General features: G+C 35.5%; 1 protein-coding gene across 1 annotated transcript; it reads right to left on the bottom strand.

Annotated features, from left to right (window-relative positions):
* Positions 1-502: 502 nt before the first annotated feature.
* On the bottom strand, positions 503-13797 carry LOC132301473 (loganic acid O-methyltransferase-like). The gene is made up of 3 exons (XM_059798723.1): positions 13728-13797; positions 12733-13388; positions 503-827 (listed from the first exon to the last, which is right to left on the bottom strand). Exons 1-3 carry the CDS (start codon positions 13795-13797, stop codon positions 795-797), a joined length of 759 nt encoding a protein of 252 aa, XP_059654706.1. The 3' UTR covers positions 503-794.
* Between the last annotated feature and the right edge of the window lie 1099 nt (positions 13798-14896).

Below are 14896 nucleotides of genomic sequence, written 5' to 3'. Positions count from 1 at the left end.
AGAAAATATTCCATGACACTCCATTGCTTAAATCCAAATATCATAAAATAATAATAATAATAAATAAATAAATTCTGAGATACTTCTTGGAGTGCCAATATTAGGTTCTTTTCCATACCTTCAAATAGATATCTATCTTGGTGATGATTTTCACTGAAGAAGTACATATTGTAGTTTTATGTGTTGCTATTTGAACTCAAATCGCATCACAATATATTCAATTCATCAGCATAACATTGTCCAAGCAAAAGGGTTCTTGCAGAGCCTTTAAGAAATTATAGAATAGGGGAAAGAGTTATCTTCTTGTTGATCAAATTCAAAATCTGCCAAATTCTAGATTTCAACACAAAATCTAAATTTCTTATAAATAAGTCCTAAACTTTAGTTTAAACCATTTTATTGAGGCACCACTATATTATTTCTTTTTTCTTTTTTTTGAATAACATTATATTATTTCTCCAACTACCAAAAAAAAAAAAAAAACCAAAAAAAAGAAAAAAAAAGAGGTAAAGATAGCTATGACATGTAAATTACCCTTATAATGAGGCCAATACCATCCCAACTCACATCATTTATGCTTCAAAACAAAAAATACTCAATCTATTTCATTGTAGCGTTTGTCCAGTAGAAACTTTGCACTTTTTTGAGAAATCCTTCCAAACATTTCGCCAACAATCTCACTTCCAAAATGTTTGGTGAAAAATCCTTCCATGGCAGCTCTTAGGTGCATTATAAATGTGTACACATCAAGTGGGGAATTCATCATTGACCTCGGATCCATCATTTGCATTCTCTCAATATTGAAACAACCGTTTTCTTCTACAAGCCTTGAAATTTCCTTGGTGGAAGGATAATACACATATATGTTAAATGAATCCATTTGAGCTTTATAGACTAATCCCTACAATAATGGTTTGCATTAAGGGGTTACACTGAAAATATAATGGAAATATGATTTAAGTGCAACATAGATTTATCAAAATGTAATGCATAATGCATATTCTATGAGATATAAAATTGTAATATTGAATTTTGGAGTCAAAACTTAATAATCGAGTTGTAATCTTTGTTTATCTTAAGTCTTAGTCTTTTGGAGTGGAAGAGCAAGTGCCTCTTACTGTTGCATCCATTTAGAACATCATATAGTACAGGTAAGTGTGTGAGGAACACTTGTGAATATTTTTAAGGTTGGGTACAAGAGCTAAGGTTAGAATTGTCATTCAGTGCAGTCCAACCGGTTACACTTTATGTTCGAGCAGGTTGCATATTCTGAGCAAAAACAGCCCTCGGGAAAAATCTAACCAGTTACACTTGACAGTCCAACTGGTTACACTTTCTAATGAGAAACATGTTAAGTGGTTGCACCATCTATTGACACCCATTTTGGTATTTGGGCCGTAGATGGTATTTGGGTCATGGATCCATTTTGGTATTCGGGCTATGGAGGATATTTGGGTCATGGATTTATGTTTGGGCTGAAGGTGGTTTGGTTTAGCAATTAAGTTGGACTGAAAATCATCAATGTTCTACATGGATGTGGACTACAGGTGAAGGAGCAATGACCTGACAGATTTTACACAGAGCAAAGCTACATGCAAAGGCACCACTGATTGGATAGAATATTTTTGAACTTTACGACGATGGATAAGATTTATGTGTAATATTTATCCCTTATTTGATTTTAGTTAAGAATTAGTGTTTATCTAAGATCGTTTAGTTTGAATTTATATTCAGTTATGATATAGAGTTTTATTGTAATTAGAGTACTTGTTTATAGGTATTTGTTTTGAGAATTCTTCTATAAATAAACAAAGAGGTATGCTAAGATCGAGGTCCAGCACCCTTAGAATCCTTATATTATTTTGTTTGGTTTCTCAAGCCCTTTCCCTAAATAGCATCCTTGCTATTTTTTCTCTATCTCTATCTCTCTCTCTCAATATCTCACTTTATCTTTCTCTCTCTCAATCTCTCTCTGTATTTCTTTGTATATCTATTTCTCTCCCTTTTCTATCCTCAAAACATTACTATAAATTATTCATTATAAAAGTCCTTTTAATTAAGGCAATTCTTGAACTAAAAGAGGAGTTTTATTGTTCTCTTTTTTCCTTGCATTGTTTGAAAGTCAACCTTCTCAAAGAGACTGAAGTTGACAATTTACACTCGAACCATATAATTGGTTTTGGCACGCCCGTATCACATCAATTCCGAATCGGATCTAAGGAGCCGATTTTAGCGTCAACATTTTTGGCATGCCCGGTGGGACATCAATTCCGAATCTGATCTAAGGAGCCGATTTTAGCGTCAACACCATTAAGTCCAACCGGTTGCATTATCCTCGAGGTGCGAAAAATCAGATTTTGATAACTTTACAGTTTTTTGTTTGTACCTAAACTTGTAGGACAACTTTTTCCACTTATTGTAAGGACTTACTACTATATATATATATATATATATATATATATATATCAGCTTTTTAAAGGGAGTATGTTGGTGGCTTCAATAGAAAATTAATGTTTTCATCTTTTACTCATCATTAAGGCTTTTTGAGAGATTTTTCAGAGAAATCTGATTGTTTATTTTTGAGAGCACACACTTAAACACAAGAGTAATTAGAAGTGATTAGGGTGATGTTCTACTGATTAATATGGAATATTCAGAGTCTACATCATATTACAAGTTAATCAAAGCAATATATTTTCTTACCAACTTTAGAAAATTAATTTTTAAAGAAAAGGAGAAGAAGATCACACTTTGAAGGGATCAAGATAGCTGTGGAGTGTTGATTGATCTACCAACAATCTTTCTACAAAAATCAAAAGTAAACCTGAGGTCGAGAGTTGTTGGATAGGGGAGTCGCAAAGTCAACGATCGTTAGCAATTGGTTTTTGATAGAGTAAAAGGGTGTGAGGTGAGTCAGAGTCAATTGTACTTTGCTTCATACATAATGGATCTTTTTGTTTTGCACAACGTAGTTCACGAGGCTTTTCCCACAACGATTGGTCTCTTCCGCCAATCAGGGTTTCTTAAAAAAGTATTATGTGTCATCTCTCAAATTCTACTTACTTGTTTTCATTATTCTTGTGATTATGTATGTTTAATTGCTTATAATTGTGTGAAATTTATTCAATCGCAAAAATTGGACAAGTCAACCCATTCACCCCTTCTAGGTCATTTAGAAATTTAATCACGACTTAATCAACTAATAGTTTCCGCACCGTATAACTCACATATTCTTGCGGTATTGGTGCAATAAGTGCTATAGTTTTAACAAATTTCTCCATTCTCAAAATTGAATTGAACAAAACCTGTCATTTTATGAGCTTAATGTGATTGTATCATCAGTAATTTCAAAATCATTAACGAGTTATAAAAAAGAAAATCTTAAAATCATTGAGTTTATTGCCAATAACCCCCACCATTATTTAGCAAAGGTTTCCCCTTTATGTTAGGTCATCTCAAAGTACTTCGCTTTGGGAAGATAGATCTTAATTGGTAGATATTATTTTTTTTTTTCCACAAAATTACAACCTTGTCTAACTTTTGCACCCTTGTGGGGGTAAAAAATATCCACCAACCAAGTATGGCACCTGTACAAATGAAGTACCAATCACAACCAACATGTGTCCAGGTTTGAAACCCAAGTTATGAATTACAAGTTTGGCCCATACCAAGGGAATGGGCCATTCCGCCCCGTAGCGTCAGTTTAACCCAAATGGCTGAGCCAAACAAGCCAATGGGTTCAGAAGGAAACCTTCTCTTAATAAAAGAAGGATTCGGTAATGTGATGACCGTGTCATCTTTCCCTTTTTCTATTGCATTTTATTTATTTATATATTTTATTTTATTTATTTATTTTATTTTTTCCCTTCTTGTTGCCTTAGGGTTTTGAGAACCCAAGGTAGGGTTTTAGTGTTCAGAATTGGCTCTCGACAATTCATGCATTCATGTTTGTGCATTTTACCTTCTTAGCATGACTCACGTGTAGAACATTATGTGCTTGTTCATTTTCATTTTTCATAAAGGTATATGTGATAGCTTTCTTTGGGGACATTTTCATTTTAAGGGGTCTTTGTGCGATTATCTTTTGGAGATATTTTGTTTAGGGACCTTTGTACGATTATTTTTGGGAGATATTTAGTAGAAGGACTTTTGTGCAATTTGGGGAAAGTTGAGACAAGTGTCTCATTTCCATTGGACCATGTGTTAGCACTTGATTGGTGACAAGTGTAGTGCTTGGATGATGTCAAGTGTAGGGTTGAAAAGGTGTTTTGTATGAAGGCTTAGGATTGTGACAAGTGGAGGGATAAGATGAGTGTGTGTGTAAGAGAAGTAGTGTAAGACAACTTAGTGTATAGATATTCCATATGCCATACATCTTTTAATTAGTTGTAGCTTCATCTTCTTTAACCATTCCCTTTCTAAAACACCATTGTTGCATACCTTAGAGCTTAGGTTCTTCTCTATTCCTCTCACCTTTTGCTCACACCATAAAATAAAGAAGGATTGCTTGCATCTTGGCCTACAAGGCTCTTGGCTTAGATTTCCCATTGCACATCTTTTGCTTGGATTCTAGATAGGCTTTGTTTAGTGAGGTAGGGGGTATAGGATGGTTGTAACCTAGGAATTTCCTTGAGTTTTATGGTTTATCATGGACTATATGTGTGTTGTGTGAGTTGTAGGAAGATTCTTGTGATGTGTTCCATGACTTAGGTATATATTTGTGCATATTGTTCAAATGCTTGGTTTCATGTCTTGAAAACCTTATGTTTAACTAGAATGATGATAATTTAAAGTTATTTTCGTTAATGTACATTATTACTACATTGTTGTTGTAATTGCCATTTTAGTATACTAAGGAATTAGCATAGTTCTTGTGTGGTTATGTAACTAGGGTGTTAGAGACTTTAAAGTTCTAGTATGATGTGATTCCTTTAGGTATGCCTGGATTCAGTTGTCAGTCTCTTATGAGAGCGGGATTTGTTAGCCTTTTTTGTTTGTGTTGGTCCTGACAACAACATTGATGGTACTAGTGTCATTTCTCCATTTAGGAGTTACACACCCACGGATGGTTGGGTCTGTGGTAGTTTATCTCTGTTGTAAGAGGTATCCGGTAAGAGTTTGATTTGACTTACTTCCACGAAGGGAGGCGAAGTCTTTGGGTTCAGTAGTGTCATTTTGAGGGTAATTTTAACCGGTGGGGTGTGAGGCATGAGTTGCCAAGTTATGATTGTATGCTTCTATTATTTATTGTTAGCGGTGATGGCTAGGAGATGTGATGTGAATGGTAAGTCAAGGATGATTAAGTGATGTGATGTGGGTCATGTACCCGGATGCATGCATAGATGTTTGGTTTGAGCAGTACATTAAAGACAGGTGTCGGTATAGTCTTAGGACTATGTAATTGGAAGTGTGAATGTGGGATTCTCTTGAGGAGTATGTAATTGATTCAGGGTTTGAGATTGCAGACATGAGATAGTCTTTATGAGGTGTTTTGATGAGGTAAGTGTTGGATCAAATGATGTCATGGAATTTTTCTCTAGTATGGGTGGTTAGGAGTGGACTGGAAGGCTTTTACTTATGGAAGATGATTGTGGTAATTGGTATTGGGTTGTTTTTAGCTCATTGTGAGTTGTATGATTAAGGTATGATTGAAATTTTTAGGACAAGATATAAGACAATAAAGCTATTAAGGTTGCTTAGAGCAACGAATGGATAGTGAGTGAATCTCATGGTTGTCTTGTGGTTGTGTGAGACTGTATTTGAGGTTTGGACCTGAGGACGGGAACGACATTAGTGTTGAGGTCAGATTGACGAAGAGAGTGGTATGGCCAACCATTTTTCTTGAATCAATCCCTTTTTAACACGATGTCGGGTCAAAGGTTAATGATTATTATGAACGATTAGTGATAATTAATGAGAGCGTGGTGTGGCGCGTTATGTTAGTTTAAGTGGGATGATATGAATTTGGTTTGAAAGAGACTTTTAATTGGTGACAATAATGTTTTATAGATTCATGTTAATTGTCTCGGATGACGAAGTGCTTTAGAAAGGACTACGTGTCCAGTGAAGTTAATTAATTGATCATTTGATTATTAAGATTATGTGTTTTGGAGATTTGTATCCTAAGTACGTGATAGTACATTTTGTGGTTTGTGTGATTCGTGTTTACGCTATCATTGAAAGATTTTATGTTTTCCCATTTTGAGAGATGTTAAGGATAATGAAACTAGAGGTTGCAATTGGTAATCATTTGTATGGTTATGTGATGGTGTAGCTATGCATTACGTTGCATAGGAGTGGTTGTAGGGAATGTGTTGACCGGGATTTGGGACTTGATAGGTAGTAGTCGGGATTCCTTTATCTCAAGTTTCGTGTATCCTTTAAAGGATGAGTTAAGGTTGGATGTTGTTAGTCTGGCGACCGTTTCTTTGTGGTTTAGCGACTCTTTCTTTGTGGGCTTCAGAGCCTTGTGTAGATGTGCAAAGTTTATTGGTGATAGGGTGTCGTGTGATGAGTACCCACATAGGGTGGTGAGCATTGTGTTATCAGGGGCAGTGGTGTGTGATTGCCTATTGACATATGCTGTCAAAGGCAATAAAGTTATGACCTCATAATCCTGCAAATTTTATGAGGTGTTCTCCGAGAAGGGAAACGATTGTGAGCCTCCTTCTTAAGAAGGGTAGATTTTGAGGACGAAATCTCTTTAAGAAGGTTAGATTGTAACGTCCCGAATTTTTCTAGATTTTTTTGAATTTTTATTTTATTTAATTTTTGAGCCTCGTTTTGCATGCCACACAGGCTATTTTGGTCATTTTCTTGAACCGAGGGTTTTAGAAGTGTATTTTAATTATTTTAAATCAATTAGAGGCGACGAGAATGATTTTAGAATCTTTTGGAAGTCGTGACAATTTCTGGGCTCGGGACCTTCTCCCGATTTTCTTATTTTATGTAAGGGGCATTATAGACATTTTTCACATATATACATATATCTATATCTTTACATTAGAAGAGATATTTTGGGACCCTGTTGGCATTGAAATAGAAGTGCAAGGGTAAGATAGTAATTGGACAATAAGTAACCATATGATGTTGACACTTGGCAAGAGGAGGGCCACATAAGCTTTTGAATACTTGGCAACCCTCCCCCTCCCCTTTCTTCTCATTCTCGGCTCCTTCGTCTCTCTCTCTAAGTTTTTTATTTCTCTCTCTATATCTATCTATATACCATATACACAAATGTTTAAAGTTTATATTTGGGAGGTTTAGAGTGAGAATTTGAGGAAAGGCAAAAAGGGATAATTGATTTATACATCAAAGGCCTTCTTTTGAGACCATTATTCTAGGGCCTGGAGGGATTTCGAATTTGGGGTTAGCCTTGGGGCTTGTTTGGCTAGCTAAGGGCATGTTTGGGTGCTCACAATTGAGGTAGGAATTCCTAATGTTTTACACTTTGCCTTTTGTTGAGTAATCTTCCATTGATTCTTTACTTGGCAATGTTGAATGCAAGGTTATGAATGAAATGATAATTAATGAAGATGTAATGAAAGCATGCTAGCATTGATGTATAAAATGTTTCTATTCCTTGCTAATGAAGTGTTGTTATTGAATAATTGCTTAATTGTGCCAAGGTGCTAGCATGATTTTATTGATATAATTTGCATAGGAAGCATGCTTGTTATTGAAGTATTGAGAATGCTATAATTGTGCCTAAATGGTATGGAATGCAATGCTTATTTTTGAATTCTAGAAAATGCTATGCTTATGCCATCGTTATCAAAGATATGAAATTGAAAGTTAATTGGATGTAATTGAATCATATGCATGGCATGGCGGGAAAGATGTAATGAGAGGGATATTAGGCCATATTAGAATGGTGAGGAAATTGAATAAGATTTGACAAGTTAGCCATTTTAGGATGGGCGAAAAATAGGAAATTTTACATATGGACCGGGTATCGCGAGCCCGGTGCTAACTCGACCTAGAAGGGGCACGGTCCGGTGTAAGATGTGAAAAACTTGATACTAGGCCCTAAAAGGCCAAGAGGCGAGGAATAGTGTCAATCACAGCTCGGTAAAGTCGGTTAGCGTAGGTGGGAATTGGGGCTGGTAAAGGCCTAGTTTGGAGTCGGTTGAGAGTAAAGTTGGGAAAATATGGGACATTGCATTGCATTCTATGCATACTTGTATTGAAATGCCTAAACACCATTGTTGAGATTGATTTGTAAATTAGATGTTATTAAATCTCCAAGTATGATCTCGACTTTCTTTTATCCCGTATGTGTGCTCAAAGGAGTCTAAAGTTGGTGCCTTAGGCATCTTCTACTGAGCCTCACCCATTTCTTTAACATTATTCAGGTCATAACGGTGACGTAGTTGATAACGAACCCTCATATGCGTAGTTAGGGTTGACGAAAGCTTACTTTTATTATTTTTGTATCAAATGTAAAGTTGATGTAAATCCTTGTACGTAAAGCATTGTAATTGTGACCGGAAGAGTCTAAATTTGTATCTTTATTCCATCAGACTATGTTTTAATGTAACTTATGTAACTCAAAGGTTTTAAATGGATTCCTTGCTTTCATTTTCCATACTTATGCATGTTTGATTATATAAGTATGTAAATTAATGAATTATGTTGTCAAATGCATGCTAGTGAGTTGGGACATGGGCAAGGTGGTCAAAAATGACCAAGAAATGTCCAGAAATGGAGTCGAAAACAAGGACGGGACAAGAAAGGGCAAGGAGCCTATTTTCAAGGCAGGTCGAGCACTCGAAGTAAATGGACGAGCGCTCATCTGGCAAGCCTTGCGCTTGTAAGGAGAGGCGGGGCTGCCCTACGAGCGCTCATAGAACATTAGACAAGCGCTCGTAATTAGGGGTTAGGTACTATTTTTTTGAGGTGTTTTCGATGGCTCTGAAACTCCTCGTATGGGTCCTACATGGTAGTTGAGAGGTTGGGATTCCCACAGCCCCGCCGAAAAACGAGCGGAGTGGCCAAAAATGACATTCTTACCCTTTTTAGCCCTAAAATGGGTGACCTTGAACCAATTCGTTTTTCTTCAATTGTAATTGATTCTAAGTGACCACACATAGCCTAGAAGACAGTTATAAGGTCCCAATGCAATGAATGGTCCAAAAAAATTGATTTACCTTTGCAACCCTAAGTGACCCGAATGGTGATTGAGGTCGGTTCCTTCATACGTAAGCATTCTAAAGTGATTAGAAATGACTTCTAAGACTTTATTTAGACTTCCAATGCCAGGTATGGGTCATATAGACCATTTTACCCTTGGTGTTCTCGGGTCGGGTGGGGTCAAGATCCGGTTAGCGATCTGGACCCGAGTTTAGTTTGTTACAACAAAGCCTCCAAATAAAAGAGATACTATTCTCCATATCAGAACGTCCCAATAAAAGGGATATGTACGCAACCTAAGTAATACTTGGTTCGGTACCAATCTAAATACCATCCAATTCGTCTCACACCAATTCCTAATACTGTATTGAATGTTATTTTATGAAATTCTCTGAGTTTCTATTAAGTGTTCGTGGATAGAATTTTTCGGTTTGAGCTCTTGAGTTCGTCCAGATATTTTATGCACCTACAACCCTAAAGACAAGCAAGTGTTAAAAAAAATTTATAGCACAAAGAAGTCCGACTTTTGATGTTTATTTCCAGAACAGTTCTATAAAAACTATAGGGATAATTATGCTCACACCTCCCGAGGTTTGCCATATTGACAGCCAAATGAAAGTTGATCCATTTTTTTAACAATGACACCCCTTCGGGTTTGGAAAAATTAACAATAACACCCCACCACCTCTAACACAAAGTGAATTTACCTTAGTACCCTTTAACTTGTTAATTGACTTATTTGAATAATGAAATTACCATTTTAACCTTTTTTTTTTAAAATTATTTAATGGACAAAACTATCCCTCTATATATATTATATATGTGTGTGAATGTATAAATGTGTATTATACATATATATATTTTGTTCTTGGTTCTTTGTTGTTGTGGATTCGTAGGAACTGAAATTGAGTTAATTTTTTTGGGGTTGATTTGGGATAGAGAGCATGCGTATGCGCATATATGAATGATAGAACAATTTAAAGCTCGAGACCAAGTCTATAGACAACCCTGCTTCTTTAACCACAGAAATAGATTCCTTTGTGTTGTTCATATTGCAATCAAAATTCATAACCCATTTATTCAAATTGTACGCACCGACCTTCAACAACATATTCTCTTCAAATCCATAGTGAAGGAGGTGATGGTGGGTGATGTTTGGGTATACCAAAAAAAATAAAATAATAAAATAAAATGTGAAAAAAAAATCCCTATTTCTACTCTTATATATACAATTACATAATGTTATACTTATATATATAAGTATACACAAAGTAAAAGATACTTAAGATAATAGATACAGAGAGAATATGCAGAAGAAAATCACCCATTCACCTCTGGCAACGTAATGCATCTAGACGCCAAAGGCGGTAGCAGCAGGGTCGCCGTAGAAATTAATAATCGGAAGACCCAATTGCAAAACCCTATCCAATAATAGTAGCTAACAGTTGTCGGTCATGAAAGGGAAAGTTGGAGGCCGACATTATTTATAATCTTTAATTCTATAGGATCCGCTTGGTTACTCCAACACCACCACCATCGCCACAACTTGGGCCACCAATACCTACCCAAAATCCGGAATTAACGACAAAATCAGCAATCGGTCAGTGACACTAAAGAGGAGGAGCACAGAGGCAGTGGTGATGCATCCGACGGCTGCGATTTAGGCTGGAGGTTGTTATGGAGAGAGAGAGAGAAGGGGTGGGCTGTGGCGATTTGGGGTGGAGGTTGCGATTTGGGGTAGGGGTTGCGGTGAAGAGAGAGAGTAGGGGGGGGGGGGGGGGGGGCTGTGGCGATTTGGGGTGGAAGTTGCGGTGGAGAGAGAGAGAAGAGGTGGAGGTTGCGGTGGACAGAAGGTGGCCACGGTGGGAGGAGGTGGTAGTGGCCATGGTGACTATGTATATTATATATATATATATATATATATATATACATACATATAATAGAGATAAATAGTTAATTATATTCTATTTAGCGGTGGTGAGTGAAGAGATATAAAAGGGTTGGACGAAGGTGGGTTATGGTGGTGATCGCGGAGGTAGGTTGTTGTGGCGATGGTGGGATGGAGGAGATTGAGAGGTTAGAGAGAGAGAGAGTATAGGGATGGGTTAATATTGTTTTATTACAAAAATAAAGGTATTTTTGTTATTTAATGGTTTTGATATTTGAGATTAAAAGTAAATAAAATATTAAAAGGTAAAATATGGGGTGTCATTCTTCAAAAATTGTCTAATTTTTCATTTTGCTGTCAATAAAAAAAACATTAGGGAATATGAGTGTAATTAACTCAAGATGTATTATAATACCTCTATTATTTTTTTCATCCATCACTCTTACAATTTTTTGTTTTGCCTCTTCCTTTGATCTTCACGTCTTTTGGTACTCTTCTTCGCGCTTTCATATTCTTCTCACATATTCTTCTCACATCTTCTTTCACCATCAGCCACCATTTTGTTAGCGATTTAAGTATGTAATATTTGTATCCACTTTTTTGTTCAAAATTTTGTGTTTTTGATATAGGTTTTAATGGCTTTTAGTTTGCATTCATCATGAACCCATCCCAACCAAAGTGCGATACGAACCATTCCAAGAGCAGATTCATTCCATAAGCATTAAGTTCAGATCTAACTGGGTTGTAGAATTTAAGTTGTTGTGTAACAGTACAATGAAACAAACATGGAATTCTTTATGAGCAGTTTTGGAATTTAAGTTTACATATTGACCAACTTTCGTAAATGGGAATACAATTGGATTATATTTTAAATTTGGTAAGGTCTACAGGATTGCCTAAGGAAAAAATGGATGACAAATTTGGATTATATTTTTAAGGAAAAATTACACTTAACTACTTAGAAGTTCTAAATAACAAATCAGTCTATTTTAAAAGTTAACTTTTAAATTTGATTGAGTTAAGCAAAATAATTATATAAGCCTTCAAAAGTATGATTTAGGTCCATAATACTCTCCAATTCTTATTTCAAAATACCAAAATATCCTTCCCAAATTAATAGTTCTTTCATTTGAAGAAATTTGAAAAAACAAGATTTTTGAGTTGACTTTAAAAAAAAATAAAAAATAAAATAACATATATATATATATATATATATATATATATATATATATAGTAAAAAAAATTGTGCACTTAACTTTAATAATATTTCCTAATCTATATTGGTTCAAACCTGCAAATGTTAATTTAGGAATATACAAATAATTTAGTGAAAATTCATTATATATATATATATATATAGAAAAATTTCTGAACAATAATTATTGATGCATATGTAAATATTTTACTTAATCTAACCAAAGTGAAAAATGAACTTTTAAAATAGACAACTTTGTTATTTAAGGCTCCTAACTCTATGTAAGTGTTGTTTTTCTTATTTTTTATTTGATATGGTCTACACGATTTAAAGTGTTTAAGAAAAAAAATTAATGATTGGTACTTTACTACTAAAGGGCAATACGGATTAAAAAAAAAATAGTCCAAGTTCAAACTTAATTTCCTTGTCCTAATAAAAATTTTGTAGGACTTACTTGTGAAATTGCAAAATTAGTGTAATTTTGTAACTTCAATTGATAAGCTGATTATTGACTTACCTCATTCACCATATCCATGAGGACAGACCCAAAGAAATCAATCAGCAGACCTACTGACCGCTGAGAATAATGGATATCATCCGAGCTACCTGGCATAAGCACTACCATCATCCCTCCAGCCACAATCTCTTTAGCTCTAGCATTCCGAAAGATCTTCATGTCTTCTGTAAATTGAGCTGCATAAGCATTTGCTACTTCCTCAGACGCACTTGTGCAGTAAATTTTTCCCTTGTTCCATGCTTGTGAGTTTTTGTCGAGCAACCCTTCAGGCGACTTAGAGAGCCAGTGGAGTGCAGAGGAGGAATACACAAAATGGAGAGAGGACTCCGGGAATAAGCGGCCATAGAAAGAACCTGGCACTCCAGCAGCAAAGTATTGCCTATCATGAGGGAGGGATGCGAAAAGTGTATTGAAATCATTGGATGCATGATCGTTGAAGAACACTTGGAATTCGGGTGCTTTAGAAGCATTGCCTTGGGAAAGACACTTTTTTTCCAGGGCTTCAAGTACATTTTGCATGGCAATGAAGGTATTTGGCCCAACTGAACATCCCAAATCTGCTATGCGCAATGCGTTTGAATTAGAAATGAGGCTTTTTATGTCGAGCTTCTTTGCAATTGCTTCGTTGATCATTTCTTGAGCAACATTTGAAGATTCTCTCAGTAAAATTGGAAAAAGATGTTACTGCCCTTGTTGCTATATTCATCATTGTCATTGCTATCAGATTCGGAATGCTTTGATCATCAGTAACAAATCCAATTTACTAAAATATAAAGAAATTAATGGTAGAAGGAATTAAGAACTTAAATGGTAGAAGGAATTAAGAACTTAAAATAAAACTCCCTAAAAACAATAAAAATAAAATAAAATAAAATAAATAATATAAAACCTACTAAAATTGTCCTATATCAGTCTCTCCTACTTCAATAAAACTCGTCCCGAGTTTTCCTGCAACTAAATATATATTAATATAATCAAAATCTTATACCACTGACTTGATCTTAATGCCTCATAAGAAGCTTCTTCAACCACAATACCGAAAAATCCAGACTTCGAAAATACCATGGTTTGTTCTCTATTTGCTTCCCCAATAATCGTAATTGAAAAATGTTCCAAATCCATAGGCATAGAATTGCACGAGTTATCGATCCTACTGTAGTGTTTTGGATTTTTTGACATTTTTGGTTCCTATTTATTTTATTTTAGGGTTAATTTCACTAATATCCCCTCAGATTTAACTAAATATCATATTGAAACACCTTTCGAAAGTTATTATCACTTAGATCCAATTTTACTTTTGACATTGTTAAATACGTGCGAAAAGACAATTTTCTCCCTAATTTTTTAACACTTTTTATTCCAAAATATCATAAAACTAAAAGGACGAAAATGCCCTAATTAATTACTTTGACAAACCATTATGCCCTTCCTCTCTCTAGATGTTATGTCTCTGAAGAAACCAGAGAACAACCTACATGATTCCCCTCGCGTTACCGTCTCCTTGCGAAGGAGTAGGCTAGTGTTGTTGGAGGGCTTCGCTGAGTTTGCTTTGCAGAAATATCAGAAAGAGTCCAACGGGAGGAGACAACCATTTCGATTCTATGGTGCTAAATACCACTCGTCTTCTCAATAAAGATTGTGAATTGAAGGGTTTGATTATAACAGATGATGATGATGATGATGATGTTGCGAAGGAGGGGGCTACATCGCGACGGAGGGGCTGGTGGTGTGGGGGATTTTTGGGTGAGTTGTTTTATATGGGAGACGATGAAATTGTACGGGTCTCTACATTTAAGGTGATATATATATATATATATATATACATTGTTGGCGAAGATGGTGGATGGTTTGGGTCAATGCGTGGTGACACTTAGTTGGCAGTGAGGTATGTTGCAAGGTCTCTGACCACGGTTCTTGTGCTCTGCTTTATGAACATTCATCAAGACCTAGAAGTGGAGAAGTGGGTGTAGTTCTAATTTGATTTTCATTACTCGCTCTCACATACTCATATACGGCTACAACACAGTTAACAAAATTCAAAAATTGCAATTGTGATTGTGATGGTTGCTGTAGTGAAGCCCAAACGTATAATTATATATATATATATATATATATATATATATATCCCTCTCTCTCTCTATATATATATATAAGGTGATATCCC

This window comes from Cornus florida, unplaced genomic scaffold, assembly GCF_030987335.1.
Source record: "Cornus florida cultivar Cherokee Brave unplaced genomic scaffold, ASM3098733v1 CherokeeBrave_3.0.0_Hap2_Chr03, whole genome shotgun sequence".
Lineage (NCBI taxonomy): Eukaryota > Viridiplantae > Streptophyta > Magnoliopsida > Cornales > Cornaceae > Cornus > Cornus florida.
This window is presented reverse-complemented; position numbering and strand designations above follow the sequence as displayed.

Excerpts from the sequence above, each read along its gene's own strand:
- LOC132301473 (XM_059798723.1), bottom strand. The coding sequence starts at position 13,797 with ATGGTATTTTCGAAGTCTGGATTTTTCGGTATTGTGGTTGAAGAAGCT. Across the intron at positions 13,389-13,727 it reads TTATGAGGCATTAAGATCAA|AATCTTCAAATGTTGCTCAA; the intron begins GTCAGTGGTATA and ends TTTTACTGAGAG. Across the intron at positions 828-12,732 it reads TCATGGATATGGTGAATGAG|GCTTGTAGAAGAAAACGGTT; the intron begins GTAAGTCAATAA and ends GGAAATTTCAAG.